The 13,082-nt window shown below is 41.2% G+C and overlaps 1 protein-coding gene across 1 annotated transcript in view; it reads right to left on the reverse strand.

The window, feature by feature from the left end:
* Window positions 1-13,082, reverse strand: part of AGY1 (Albino or Glassy Yellow 1) — a 388,365-nt gene that overhangs the window by 81,502 nt on the left and 293,781 nt on the right. The window contains exons 14-16 of the mRNA XM_089424074.1: window positions 4,132-4,227; window positions 3,963-4,031; window positions 2,866-2,967 (exon numbers count right to left, since the gene is read on the reverse strand). Coding sequence (XP_089280200.1) covers window positions 2,866-2,967; window positions 3,963-4,031; window positions 4,132-4,227 — 267 coding nt within the window. The remainder of the gene's footprint in view (window positions 1-2,865; window positions 2,968-3,962; window positions 4,032-4,131; window positions 4,228-13,082) is intronic.

The raw sequence follows: 13,082 nt of genomic DNA on the forward strand, positions 1-13,082 counted from the left end.
CTTGTGATGACATTTATAGTAGGCCTATGGTGGGTGAAATTCTGAAGAAACAATGAAGAAGACTTGTCAAAGAATAGAACTTGTGATGTCCTTATTGAAGACATTGTAAACCTTTTGTATAAACCTTTGAAATATTGATTGAAGGCCTCATTGAAGCATCTCTAAGCATCACTGAAGATCCCTTGGAGTTTGTTGAGCAAATTTATTAAAGAAGTTTTTCGTAATGAAGCCTTAGAGCAGCATTGTGTAAACATCTTGAAACAATGGTTTGATTGACCTCAGTGGAGCTTGAGTATTGCAGTCACCGGAGGAGCTTTGACCTGTGGAGTGTGTACACATTTAGGCCTCTACCTGTTGCAGCCTTGGACCTGTGTGAGGAAGTGAAGTTTTTAGGCAAGAGAAGTATTGAATAGTGAAGACTTGGGTTGTTCATTGAAGACATCTTGAAGGTCTTGGAGATAATATTGAAGACCATGATGCATCGTTGATGTCATCATGAGGTAACCTTGGAGATCTTTGTTTGGGTGACATGACGAGCAGTGGCGACACCTTCTAAGAAGACAAGGTTGTCATTGATGATGCAACATGGAGCCAAAGTGAAGGCTAAGCGAAGATTGATAGGGCTCGTTGAAGAAGACATTGGGAGCCATGAAGTATAACCAAATACATCTTGATGAAGTGAAGCTGAGGGTTGGAGCCTCAAAAAGACAAGGTTGGTGCCTTGGAAGATAGGGTTGGAGCCCTAGAGGATCGGAGTCCTCAAGAAACCAGGTCGGAGCCTAAACCAGATATAGGGTTGGAGCCCTTAAGGTTGGTGCCTCTAAATTGACAAGGTTGGAGCCTTGGAAGTCCAAGTCGGTGCTTGGCAAAATATAGGTTGGAGCTTGGGAGATTGAAGATCGGTGTCTTCATCTAGGGTTGGAGCCCTATATATATTGTACTTGATTTATTGTAAAGAAGAAATTAATAAAATCTTTTATTCTTATTGTTCATTTTGTGTTCTAAATATAAGTGATCTAACTGGTAAAAATAACAATTGAAAAGAAATATTGATTCACCCCCCCCTCAGTATTTCCAACATGCCCTAGATTTCTCAACAGTTACATGACTCTATTTCATCATGCTAGCATCACTTTACGATATCCCTGCAGGGCTTGCGGAATTTGAGTAGAATAGAGAAGAAGAGAGAGAAGAAAAAGCTTAAAAGCTCTGACGATATTAGAGCTCTATAGGTGCAAGAATCCTCTAACATATCCTTGGGCATGGAGTCTTCAAGTGTGCTTCAATGGTCAACAAAACGTTATAGCTTTAGTAAACAAATACACTCCTCTGCACTAATGTGCTAATATGTACTGATTTTGTCACGCAATTTACCATGTTGTACAAAGTCCGCCACAAACTAAATTTGAGATTAGAGAGTTAGCATTTCATCAAGAGATGGGCCTCATCATGACATACAGATTCAGAGATCGAAATTAATGACTAATGTATTCTATTATAATTTTAAGACTTTACTTTATTTCTGCTTTAGGGGGGAGACTCCTATGGACTCCTTATTTTTATATTATTATTTGCTGTATTTTTTGAGTCCCATTGACCTAGTTTGGTCTTCAGTCTAATAGTTGACCTCAATAGAATTTCTTGTTTCTCTTCTTTCTTCTTTCTTTTTGGGTTGCTCTAAGAATTATGGCAATGGCATATGCTCAATTCATACTGACAATAGAGAAGATTGGATGCTTAGCCATGTGATCAATAAATGTGCATCGTCACCACCCAAAGCTTCATATACCAAAGTTGATAGATTTTTTTTTTAATGTTCATATATCACCTAAAAATGCATACAGTAAACCTAATTAACAAAATTGTTAATATTATTATTTATGTTCCCTAAAAGTCACATCCCTTCACCGTGACCCACTTTTCAAGGCTATATATGCCAACACATTTATTCATTGCAATCACATGTCTATCAATTACTATTTTATTATATATATGAAGTGCACCATGTCTGCCTTTAATCTCTGTGCTGTGTGTGAAAGACAGAATATGGACACCCTGGGTTCATAAGAATGTCCAAGAATACAGCTGAATTATGCAATCAGAGATGCCTAGCATCCACCATCCCTAACTAAGACAATTCACTAATTATTTAGTATATAGTATTTACTCTATATAAGGGCAATGGTGGTGATTGGATGCAATGATGTTTTATTCGTCCCTAATTTCTAATGGAAATTCGATAGTCTAACCCAATTAATAGACTCGATAACCGAAAGGAAGCTATAATAGAAATATCCCTACAACTAATTGGTTTGGAAATTGATTTGTATAAGAAGCATGTTCTTGCATTATCATAAAACTAATTATTTAGTATTTACCCTATATAAGGGTAATGTTGGTGATTGGATGTGATGCTGCTTTATTGATCCCTAATTTCTAATGGGAAGTCAATAGTCCAACCCAATTAACAGACTTGATAACCTTTCATCAACCAACAGAAGCTCCAACGGAAGTATCCCTGCAGCTACTTGACCTGAAACTTGACTTGTGCAAGAAGCATGGCCTTGCATTAACATAAAACTAGTTATTTAGTATTTACCCTATATAAGGGTAATGGTGGTGACTGGGTGCAATGTTGCTTTATTGATCCCTAATTAGTAATTTCTAATGGGAAGTCAACAGTCTAATCCAATTAACAGACTTGATAACCTTTCATCAACCAAAGGGAGCTCCAATAGAGGTATCCCAGTAGCCAATTGACTTGAAATTTGACTTGCGTAAGAAGCATGGTCTTATGTTATCGTAAAACTCAAAGGAGAACCGACAGCTTTCTTCTAAGAATAGAAACAGAAAAACAACACCAACCTCTATGCGATCTCCACCAAAAATGCGAAAGATGTTGTCTTCAAGACTTAGAAAGAATCTTGAGCTTCCTGGATCACCTTGCCTACCACTTCTTCCACGCAGCTGTAAGAATATATTAACGTGGATAACATAAGCAATTAAAATAATAGATGAGTTTAGTGGACAATATCTAGATACATAAAGGATGAGATGTTATGTTGAAACAAAAGATGTGCTTATAATATATACAATTATCAATATCAAAATGAATATGCATCACCTAGCTATGATAAGTATCAGGAACACTAATCTTCAAAATTGTTAGTGATAATACAGGCAGCAGCTTTGCAACATAATAGTGAATGTCAAAAGTTCACAAAGTAGATTCAAGCATGAATTGAGAAACAGCTTGAATGACACTAAGCTGGGACAAAAAGGTTGCTTGTTCAAGGTAGCAGAAACTTGAAAGTCCTTGATAATGGCAGCAGTTATGGTCAAAACAATCATATTAACAAAAAGAACACTAGCTAAAATAAAATGAAACATGTATGGTTAGGCGGTGTGGATATTTGGGGTGGATTTTTAATGATCATTATCACAGACTGTCATTAAATAATGCAGCCAACCAGGATTTTGACATGATATAATAATATCCATTATAACTAACAGACTATAACATCGAGGATCCAAATCAAGTAATGGTCTAAAAGGAGCAATAAGAATGATATGGTCAATAAAGTTTGCTTGCAGAGGATCTTATAAAAGGATTTAAAGAAAGGGAGATGATAACTAGCATCAGCTTTACAATATTGTCAGTGAATGTACAACATGTTGAAATTGATTGGCATGGCATCGGAGTCAACACAAAGTGAAGAGATGCAACATGTTCGACATATCCAGCAGATATCAAAATAGTTGCATTTAGTAATGAAACATATCAACTAAATCATACAGAAGCATACGAAGGATTGTTTATGACAGACCAGGGAAACCCACATTGATATATTCTCATACATCATTGTTGTTTCATCACAAACTGAACAAAATTTATATCACCGACATTGTCTCTCTGCCTAACATATTTTAAATGTGTGAAACCATTTCTTCAGTTTTCATACCTGATTGTCAATACGCCTTGACTCATGCCGCTCCGTACCAACTACATGAAGTCCCCCTGCTGTAATTACCTGAATCAACATTGCTAACTACATAAGCAAAATTGAATGACATTTCCACACCAGATAATAAGCAGTAAATACAAGAATGTGATCACAATGACATAGGTACCTTATTTTTCTCCTCTTCTGTATAGATTTTATACTCACAAACAATAGCTTCAAAAGCATTGCGTAGCTTTGCAAGGACTTCATCTTGGATTGGGCCCTAGGAAAGTGGAATATAAATATAAAAGGTCAGTTTTAACACAAAATGTCTTGTTAGACCACTTGCTGATATTTCTGAATCACATAAAATAAGCAGCAGACTGACACAGTTATCCCTTGGTACGAAATTTACGACTAGAAACAACCTTAAAAAATTACAACAAATTGCATTTATAAAAAATTCAATGCTATTTGTAGCCACCCTCCCTTTTTATCCTCGTGCAATCTGCAATACTTCTCTTAGTCCTACTCAAGATCTAATGGACCAGTAGATCTACAATAGGAACATCATGTTCATTTGGTGAAATCACCATATAGTTCCACTCAACAAGGAGTCGCAAAAACCATTCTTTCTTCACAAAAAAAAGATGCCAAAAAATGCTCTTTCCACAAGCTAAAACCATTAACATCAGAATAACTAGATCCACAAGCATAACCAAATAACCATAGTGCAACCAAAGCTCTGATTTTTCAAGGGTACCCTCATACACGAATAAGCATGAATATCATATATATACATAAGTGATTACAATTGTAATGAAAATCACATTTTATAGGTCCTATGGCTAGATTACTTAACCCTAAAGGGACTAATAACTAAACATCAAATACCACACTAACCAATAATGTGGGCTACCATCTCCCACTACAGGGGAGTCATAAAGGATATTAATTAATGACCACTGCAAGATGACAAAGTTGAGCTTAACTACCATAACACCAACATATAGAATTCTTTCCAATTTCATTAAAAGGAGAATATTTTATATTCATCGAAAAGATGATCAAATACCCTAAATAAGTGAATATGGTGCCCAAATTATAATATGTCAAAAACAAGTTAAATCCCACACACACATGTATTTATTCCAAAATAGAATGGTCAATTCTCACAATATGATTTTGTTATGCTCTTAACCTGCAAAACAATACCCAAGCGAAGAAAAGATACCGAGAACACAGAATATGCGAAGAAAATATACCCAGAACACAGAATAGCAATGATTTTATTATTCAGAGAGAAATGTTCGCAGGCCTCTTCGAGGGGGCAACCTCCAATAGAGCAGAGCTCGATTACAAAACAAGACACGATGCTCCTCGCAGGGAGTCTCTATCCTTTATATATGACTCATACATGCAATACCACGGGCCAATATCGTGGGTTTTATTAATACCATCTATCTAATACTACCGCCCATTTGCAACTAACTGTGGTCTCGTCATTAATTGCGAGTTAACCACTTACAAATATTAATATGGGCTTTATTGACTCTTGACTATGACGTGATCCCATGACATAAATAAGGGGGTTAGGGTGGGACCCTAACATGCCCTCCCCGTTAAGACTAGCCTTGTCCTCAAGGCTGAAGCTGCGGAAACTGCTGAAGAATAGTGGCTGGTTCCCAAGTTGCATCTTCCGGAGAGGTGTCTTTCCATTTGACGAGGACCTCCTTAAGCATGCGGCCGTGCAGGTGCTTGTCTTGTGTGTCTAGAACCTGTTCAGGTTGAAGCCAGATTGACCCTTCTTCGTCCAATTCAGGTAGACTGGTTTGAACTCGACAATTGTTCCCAATCACTTTCTTGAGGCACGATACATGGAAAACTGGGTGGATTTTTGCTGTAGGTGGCAAAGCCAACTTGTAAGCCACTTCTCCAATGCGCTGAAGTACTTGGTATGGTCCATAGAATTTTGGAGAGAGCTTTTGACAACCCTTGTCTTTGAGTGATGTTTGCTTATATGGTTGCAGCCTCAAAAAGACCTGATCCCCTTCTTGAAATTGGCGCTCTGAGCGATGTTGGTCAGCCTGTTGCTTCATACGGTTCTGAGCTTGATGAAGATTCTCGCGCAGATGGGCAAGCATGGTTGCGCGGTGTTGTAGGAGTTGATCCACGGCTTGTACTTTGGAGCACCCCGTGAGATAAGAAGTAGGGGAAGGCGGAAGTTGTCCATAGACTGCTTCATAGGGAGTCATTTTGGTGGTGGCATGATAGTTGGTGTTATACCACCATTCCGCCAGAGGTAACCACTGTACCCAAAGGTGTTGTTTTTCTGAAGTGAAACACCTAAGGTAGGTTTCTAGACATTTGTTGACGGCTTCGGTTTGACCATCTGTTTGCGGATGATATGAAGTACTGAGTTTGAGTTGAGTGCCTTGTATTCTGAAGAGCTCCTGCCAAAAATTACTGGTGAAGATTGGGTCGCGGTCGGACACAATAGAAGTGGGCATGCCATGCAATTTGAAGATCTGATCCATGAAAGTTTGAGCAACCAAAGTGGGTGTGAATGGTTGGGGTAGGGCGCAGAAATGAGCATACTTCGACAGTCGGTCCACAACCACCATGATGACTGACTTGTTCCCAGACTTTGGAAGACCTGTAATGAAATCCATGGAGACCTCCGTCCAAATTGACGTCGGAATGGGCAATGGTTGTAATGTGCCTGGTGTGTTGACGGTTTCCCCTTTGTGGCGTTGACAGACGTCACATTATGCTACGAAAGTAAGGATGTCCTGTTTCATGCCGGCCCAAAAAAATGATCTTCTGGTGCGAGCATATGTCTTCTGAAAGCCCGAATGTCCTGCAATGGGAGATGAGTGCAATTATGCCAAAATGCGACTTTTGAGGGTGGATGTTGGTGATATTACGACTCTGTCCTTGTAGCGAAGAATATCATTCTGCCACGAGTAGCCCTTGCTGGAATTAGGATCTACCTGCAATTGAGAAATGAGTTGGGAGAGCCCGGGATGTGAAAACCATTCCCTGCGAGCCTCTTCAATCCAGTCTGGAATGGGGAGGGAAATTGCGAGCAGAGTACTTTCCTCCTCAAATTGGCGCGACAATGCATCTGCTACCCTGTTGTCTTTCCCTTTCTTGTAAATGATCTCATAATCATATCCCAGCATTTTGGCTAACCATTTATTTTGTTGTGGGGAAGATAGGCGTTGCTCCAAAAAATATTTAAGACTGTGATGATCTGTGCGGATTTGGAAACGTCGCCCCAACAAGTAAGGTCGCCAGGTCTCGACTGCATGTAAGATGGCCATCATTTCCTTCTCGTAGGTAGATTGGCCCAGATTCCTCCCACTTAGTTGTTGGCTGGTGAAGGCCAATGGTCGCCCTTCCTGCATTAAGACCGCTCCAATACCTGTTCCCGAAGCATCAGATTCAATGACAAATGATTTGGTGAAGTCCGGTAGTGCTAAGACAGGAGTGGAACACATAGCGGTTTTGAGAGCTGTAAATGCCTGTTGTGCTTCTTCGTTCCAGAAGAAGGAATTTTTCTTTAGGAGTTGCGTTATGGGCTTCGCTATGTGGCCATAGTTGCGGACAAATTTACGATAATAGCCTGTGAGACCCAAAAATCCTCTCAAGCTTTTCAAGGTCTTAGGTTGAGGCCATTCTTGCATTGCCTGGATCTTTTTTGGGTCCACCTTGACACCTTCACGCCCCACAATGTGGCCCAAATACTCAACTTCTTCCATGCCAAACGAACACTTAGACATCTTGACAAATAATTTATGCGTGCGGAGCAGTTGCAAGAGTAGATCTACATGCTGAAGATGTGCCGCCCAAGTGCCACTATAGATGAGGATGTCATCGAAGAAGACAAGGACAAATTTTCTGAGATATGGTTTGAGGAGGTGATTCATTAGGCTCTGAAAGTAGAGGGGGCATTACAGAGACCAAATGGCATGACCAGGAACTCATAATGGCCTTCATGAGTTCTGAAAGCTGTCTTGGGAATGTCTACTTCCTTCATGCGAATTTGGTGGTAGCCTGAGCGAAGATCCAACTTAGTGAAGAATTGAGCCCCATTGAGTTCGTCCAGCAAATCGTCAACCACTGGGATGGGAAATTTATCTTTGACTGTTAACTTATTGAGGGCCCTGAAGTCTGGACACATCCGCCACTCCCCATCTTTCTTGAGGACCATGACTGCTGGAGATGAATAAGGACTAATGCTGGGACGAATGACACCTGCTTCCAACAATTCCTTGATGATTTTTTCTATTTCGTTCTTTTGGGTGAACGGATATCTGTATGGCCGCACATTTGGGGGTTGGGCCCCTGGAACTAATGTGATGCTATGATCATGTTCCCCTCGCGAGGGTGGAAGCTCATGAGGCTTGTCAAAGACCGTCCGATGTTTATTTAAAATCTGTTGCATCTCAGGATGAATTGGCTGAGACATGGTGTCTACTACTTGGATGGCATTAAATTGAGCTACCACTCCATGATGGCCCTTTTTTAACAATTTTTCCATCCTATGCGAGCTGATGATAGAGGGGGCTCCCGCCTGTAGTCCACGGAGGGTATGTGTGGAGTTGTTCTGCTTAAAACTCATATATAACTCCTGGAAATCCATTGTGATTGGCCCAAGAGTGCGGAGCCATTCCGCGCCGAGGACAATGTCGCAACCCCCCATGTGTATTGCAAACATGTGGGTTTTCAATTGATAATCCCCCATTTGAATTTTGACATTTTCACAGCAACCTTCACATTTCATTGTGCCCCCATCTGCAATCTGGACTTGGAAGTTAGAAACTGCCCGGACGAAACAATGTGCTGCTTCAGCGATCTTTTGGTGGATGAAATTATGGGTACTTCCACTATCAATCAAGACTACTACTGGGCGATGTTTAAGAAAACCCCTGATTTTGAGAGTTTGAGGGGAAGAAATTCCTACCAATGCATTTAGCGAAATAATTGGTTCATCAGATACAATCTCCTGTTGGTTATCTTCTTCGATCGCCTCCGGTTCCTCAAGTGGTGGATCTTCCTCGGTGGAGCTGTAGTCAGTGGCATCTATTTGAAAAAACTTGTGCTCTTTGCATTTATGACCTGGGGAATATTTTTCATCACAGTAGTAACATAGTCCTTGCTTCCTTCTTTCGGCCATTTCCGCAGGTGACACCTTTTGAATCTTAAGTGTCTGAGTCATATTGGGAGCCTGTGAGGGACGACCTTTAGCGGGGAAGTTGGGGCGGCTGGATTGGGCTGTTAATGCACGTTCCACCTTACGGGCTACCTGGCAAGCCTCTGTCCATGTGGGAGGGTGGTGGAGTAGAACCTGAGCTTTGATGGCTTCTTTAAGACCACTGATAAAGCATTCCATGTAGAACTCATCTGTGAGACCCTTAGTCCGGAAGGCTAAGGCTTCAAAAGCAGTCATATATTCCTCCACTGTACCCGTCTGTCGAAGCTTAGTGAGACGCCCCAAAAAAGAGTCTTCCTGTTCAAAGCGACTGCGAAGAGTTTTGGCAAATTGGGCCCAATTCTGAAAATGTCCATTGCAACGCTGATGCCATTCCTTCCATTGCCATCGTTCATTGTCCAAGTACATGGTGCCCACCATAAGCTTAGTCCCCTCATTTGTGATATGATTCAATTGGAAATACTGCTCCATTTGTGCTAGCCATGCGGACGTGTGAGAACCGTCAAATTTCTGCATATACAACTTGGGAGGTCGCTGACTGGGTGGTGGATGGGAGTGCCAAACGTGAGGAGAGTGGCTAGACTCTCCCTCATGGTATTCATGGCCATTATACGCCTCCTCGTGGGCTGGCTTCTTGCCCTTTGGGAATGCCTCCTGTAACTGGTTACTTATTCCTTTAAGCTCAAGTTCTATGTGGTTACTCATTCCTTGAAGCTCAAGTTCTATGTGGTTACTCATTCCTTGAAGCTCAAGTTCGATCTTGTGCACCGCAGTTTGGAGGGAGTGCACATGGTTTTCAATTTTGTCGATCCTTTCATTGGCCATCGCTTGAGCGCGAGTTTCTACCATACACCAACCTGATGAAAAATTGGGACCGCCTAAAAATTTTTACTAAGAAATTGAATGGTACCACCTTGCTCAGGTCGTCGTCCTGATACTGATGGGCTAGGTCACCAATAAGCGCCCCGGAAGATCTCAGACTCGTTTTTTTTTTTAGAAAACTCCTAACGGAGTTTTACTCCTTCCTGATCAATATTGCAGTCGCCAAATCCTCAAAATGTCAATGCCGCCAAAAGTCTTGCGAAAATTATATCCAGGTACAGGAACCCTTCACAACTACTCCGATCTGGTGGATCTGAGAGATCTGAATGGTGGAACAACTGCTGCTGCTGATCTGGAATATCCGATCTCGTGGATTTGAGAGATCTGAATGGTGGAACAACTGCTGCTGCTGATCTGGAATAGATGATGTGTGATCCCCCGATAGAAAGGGAACTATGGTCTTGGGGAGTGTCAGGTGCTACAGATCGCAATATACATAAGGGTCTGACAGTAGTACTAGGCCCAATGTTTCAGGGCTCTAACTAAGGAGGATCGACCGTACCCTTAGCTGTACAACCCGACTACCCTATCGTACGGGCGAGTAATCTCTCCGAGTGCTGTTCTCGGTGTACTGTAGCCACAAGACGGCCGAAGGTTTATCTATGGCGAGGTTTCAAGGGAGCTAGGGGGCTTCCTATATACCCAGAGGGTACGTGGAAGACAGTCCGTGCGCGGTTCTGTCTAATGCGCTACTACTCGAAGGGGTACCCACAGGGGTTACAAGGGAGTCCAACAGACGTGACCACCTCTTGTATTTCCTGCGTGCATGCCTCCCCAAATCTGCAGGTTTATGCGCTTAACGACAAATCCCATGGTTTAAAGACGCCGGAACACGTCTCTAGCCAAAAAAAAAAATTTTGCTAAAATTTGGAGATCCCACCGAGCCCTGGAAAGTGCTCTGATACCACTTGTTATGCTCTTAACCTGCAAAACAATACCCAAGCGAAGAAAAGATACCGAGAACACAGAATATGCGAAGAAAATATACCCAGAACACAGAATAGCAATGATTTTATTATTCAGAGAGAAATGTTCACAGGCCTCTTCAAGGGGGTAACCTCCAATAGAGCAGAGCTCGATTAAAAACAAGACACGATGCTCCTCGCAGGGAGTCTCTATCCTTTATATATGACTCATACATGCAATACTACGGGCCAATATCGTGGGTTTTATTAATACCATCTATCTAATACTACCGCCCATTTGCAACTAACTGTTGTCCCGTCATTAATTGCGAGTTAACCATTTACAAATATTAATATGGGCTTTATTGACTCTTGAATATGACGTGATCCCATGACATAAATAAGGGGGTTAGGGTGGGACCCTAACAGATTTGCTATTCACAACACGGGTTACAAGAGAATCACAATATTTTAGAAGGCATATGAGATCAAATGTTATTAATAACAGTGTGATTGGTCGTATAAAAGTTTTGTACTGATAATTAACAAGTTTTCTGTGGGTTGGAAAGAAACAATGACAGCAACATGTATAACAATAAAAGATGCTACAAACTAAGTCACCTAACACGATGATTGCTAAATATTGTAGCTCGGATAGGTGTTCTACCCTTGAGAGGTGTCATTGAGGCTAGGAACACAGAGAAATGAATTATCTCCAAGCCCATGTAATTCTTACTAAGTTTCATCAAGGGAAATGTCTTAATTAAGTCAATTAGTGATTTCTAAATATTTCCTAAGTTAAAACTTAGGAAAACTGGTTAATTAATTGACATTAGTTGAGATAATATCAATTTTCCTCTAGAAGCTTCTTGGAAGTTTCTAAGATGATCCTAGCCATCGATTGTGACAAGATAACTTCTAATCTTGGCCGTTGATTTGTGAATGAGAAATTATAAAGGGAAATTGATGGACAATGTTGGAACACATGGAGTTCGGTGAGTTTTCAGTAAGACACTAGGAGGTTTTCAATAATAGTAATCGAGAAGGAGATTTCCGGGTTTATTTTTCATTTGAGACACTTCCAACTTTTGAGTTTCAAAGGGAGGTTATGCTAACTAAATTATTCTACATAGAAGGCTGTGCGAGTTGCCTTTGTGAGTTGTCGGAAGGGAAGTGCGAATTGCCAGAAGAGCAGTCTGAGTTGCCAAAGGGTTGTGTGAGTGCTAGGAAAGACTGAGCGATTTGCAAAAGGAGGGTCGCGTGGGTTTTCCTAGTTGATTTGATCTCTCAAAGTGAAGATCGAATTGCCAATGTTAGGCAAGCAATGAATGTAATTTGTCATTAGCAAATTTGTTGAAGATTAATAATAAGACCCTCCGCTAGTTTTGTTTTTTGGTAGCATTAGACGGGTGTTCTAATCTCGATTTGTGTCTAAGAGGCCAAGGAACACGAGATCTCCAAAACTCAGAAAAGGTTTTAGGAGAAAACAACTAGAGACCACTCAACTAAGTTAATTAATCAATAACTAAAAATGCCTAAGTCTAACTTAGGAAAATTGATTAATTAATGGGAATTAATTGAAGAGATCGACTTATGCTTTAGAGACTTACAGAAAGTGACTTGGATCAAGTCTAAGATGATCTTAGCCATTGATCATGATTAGTTCTTGGTCGTTGATGCTCCAGTGAGAGATTATAAGAGCAAGTCGATGGGATGAAGAACGACAAAATAGGGAGAGCGAGTTAGCTAAGGTAAATCGACCTAACCAGAGAGAGAGCATCGAAGAGAGGGAGCACCAGAAAATTCAGGAGGATTCCAGGGAATTTTCCAACATTTCTCCAGTGTCGGAGTGGTAGAAGGTAGGAGGCCGAATTATTTGTGGAGAGGGCCGCAGAAGCCAATGCGAGTAATTAGAAACCCCAGTGTGAGTCACCGGAAAGGGGTCGTTTCAGTTGCCAGAAGCCGGGAGATCATCCAGGAGGTAGAGCGAATATTTTCCAGGGGTAGAGGGAGACTGGCCGTTGGATGATTCACTCGGAGCCAGTTTGTAGGCAGTGCAAATTCTAGGCAAAGTGAGTTTGCCAGTGTGGGATTCGAGCAGGCCAGTGGAGGCTGGATTGATTGCAGAAGGGG

The sequence above is a fragment of the Pinus tabuliformis genome, chromosome 4_2 (assembly GCF_031772625.1).
Source record: "Pinus tabuliformis cultivar Carrire ecotype Pingquan chromosome 4_2, CPIR1, whole genome shotgun sequence".
In the NCBI taxonomy this organism is placed as follows: Eukaryota; Viridiplantae; Streptophyta; class Pinopsida; order Pinales; family Pinaceae; genus Pinus; species Pinus tabuliformis.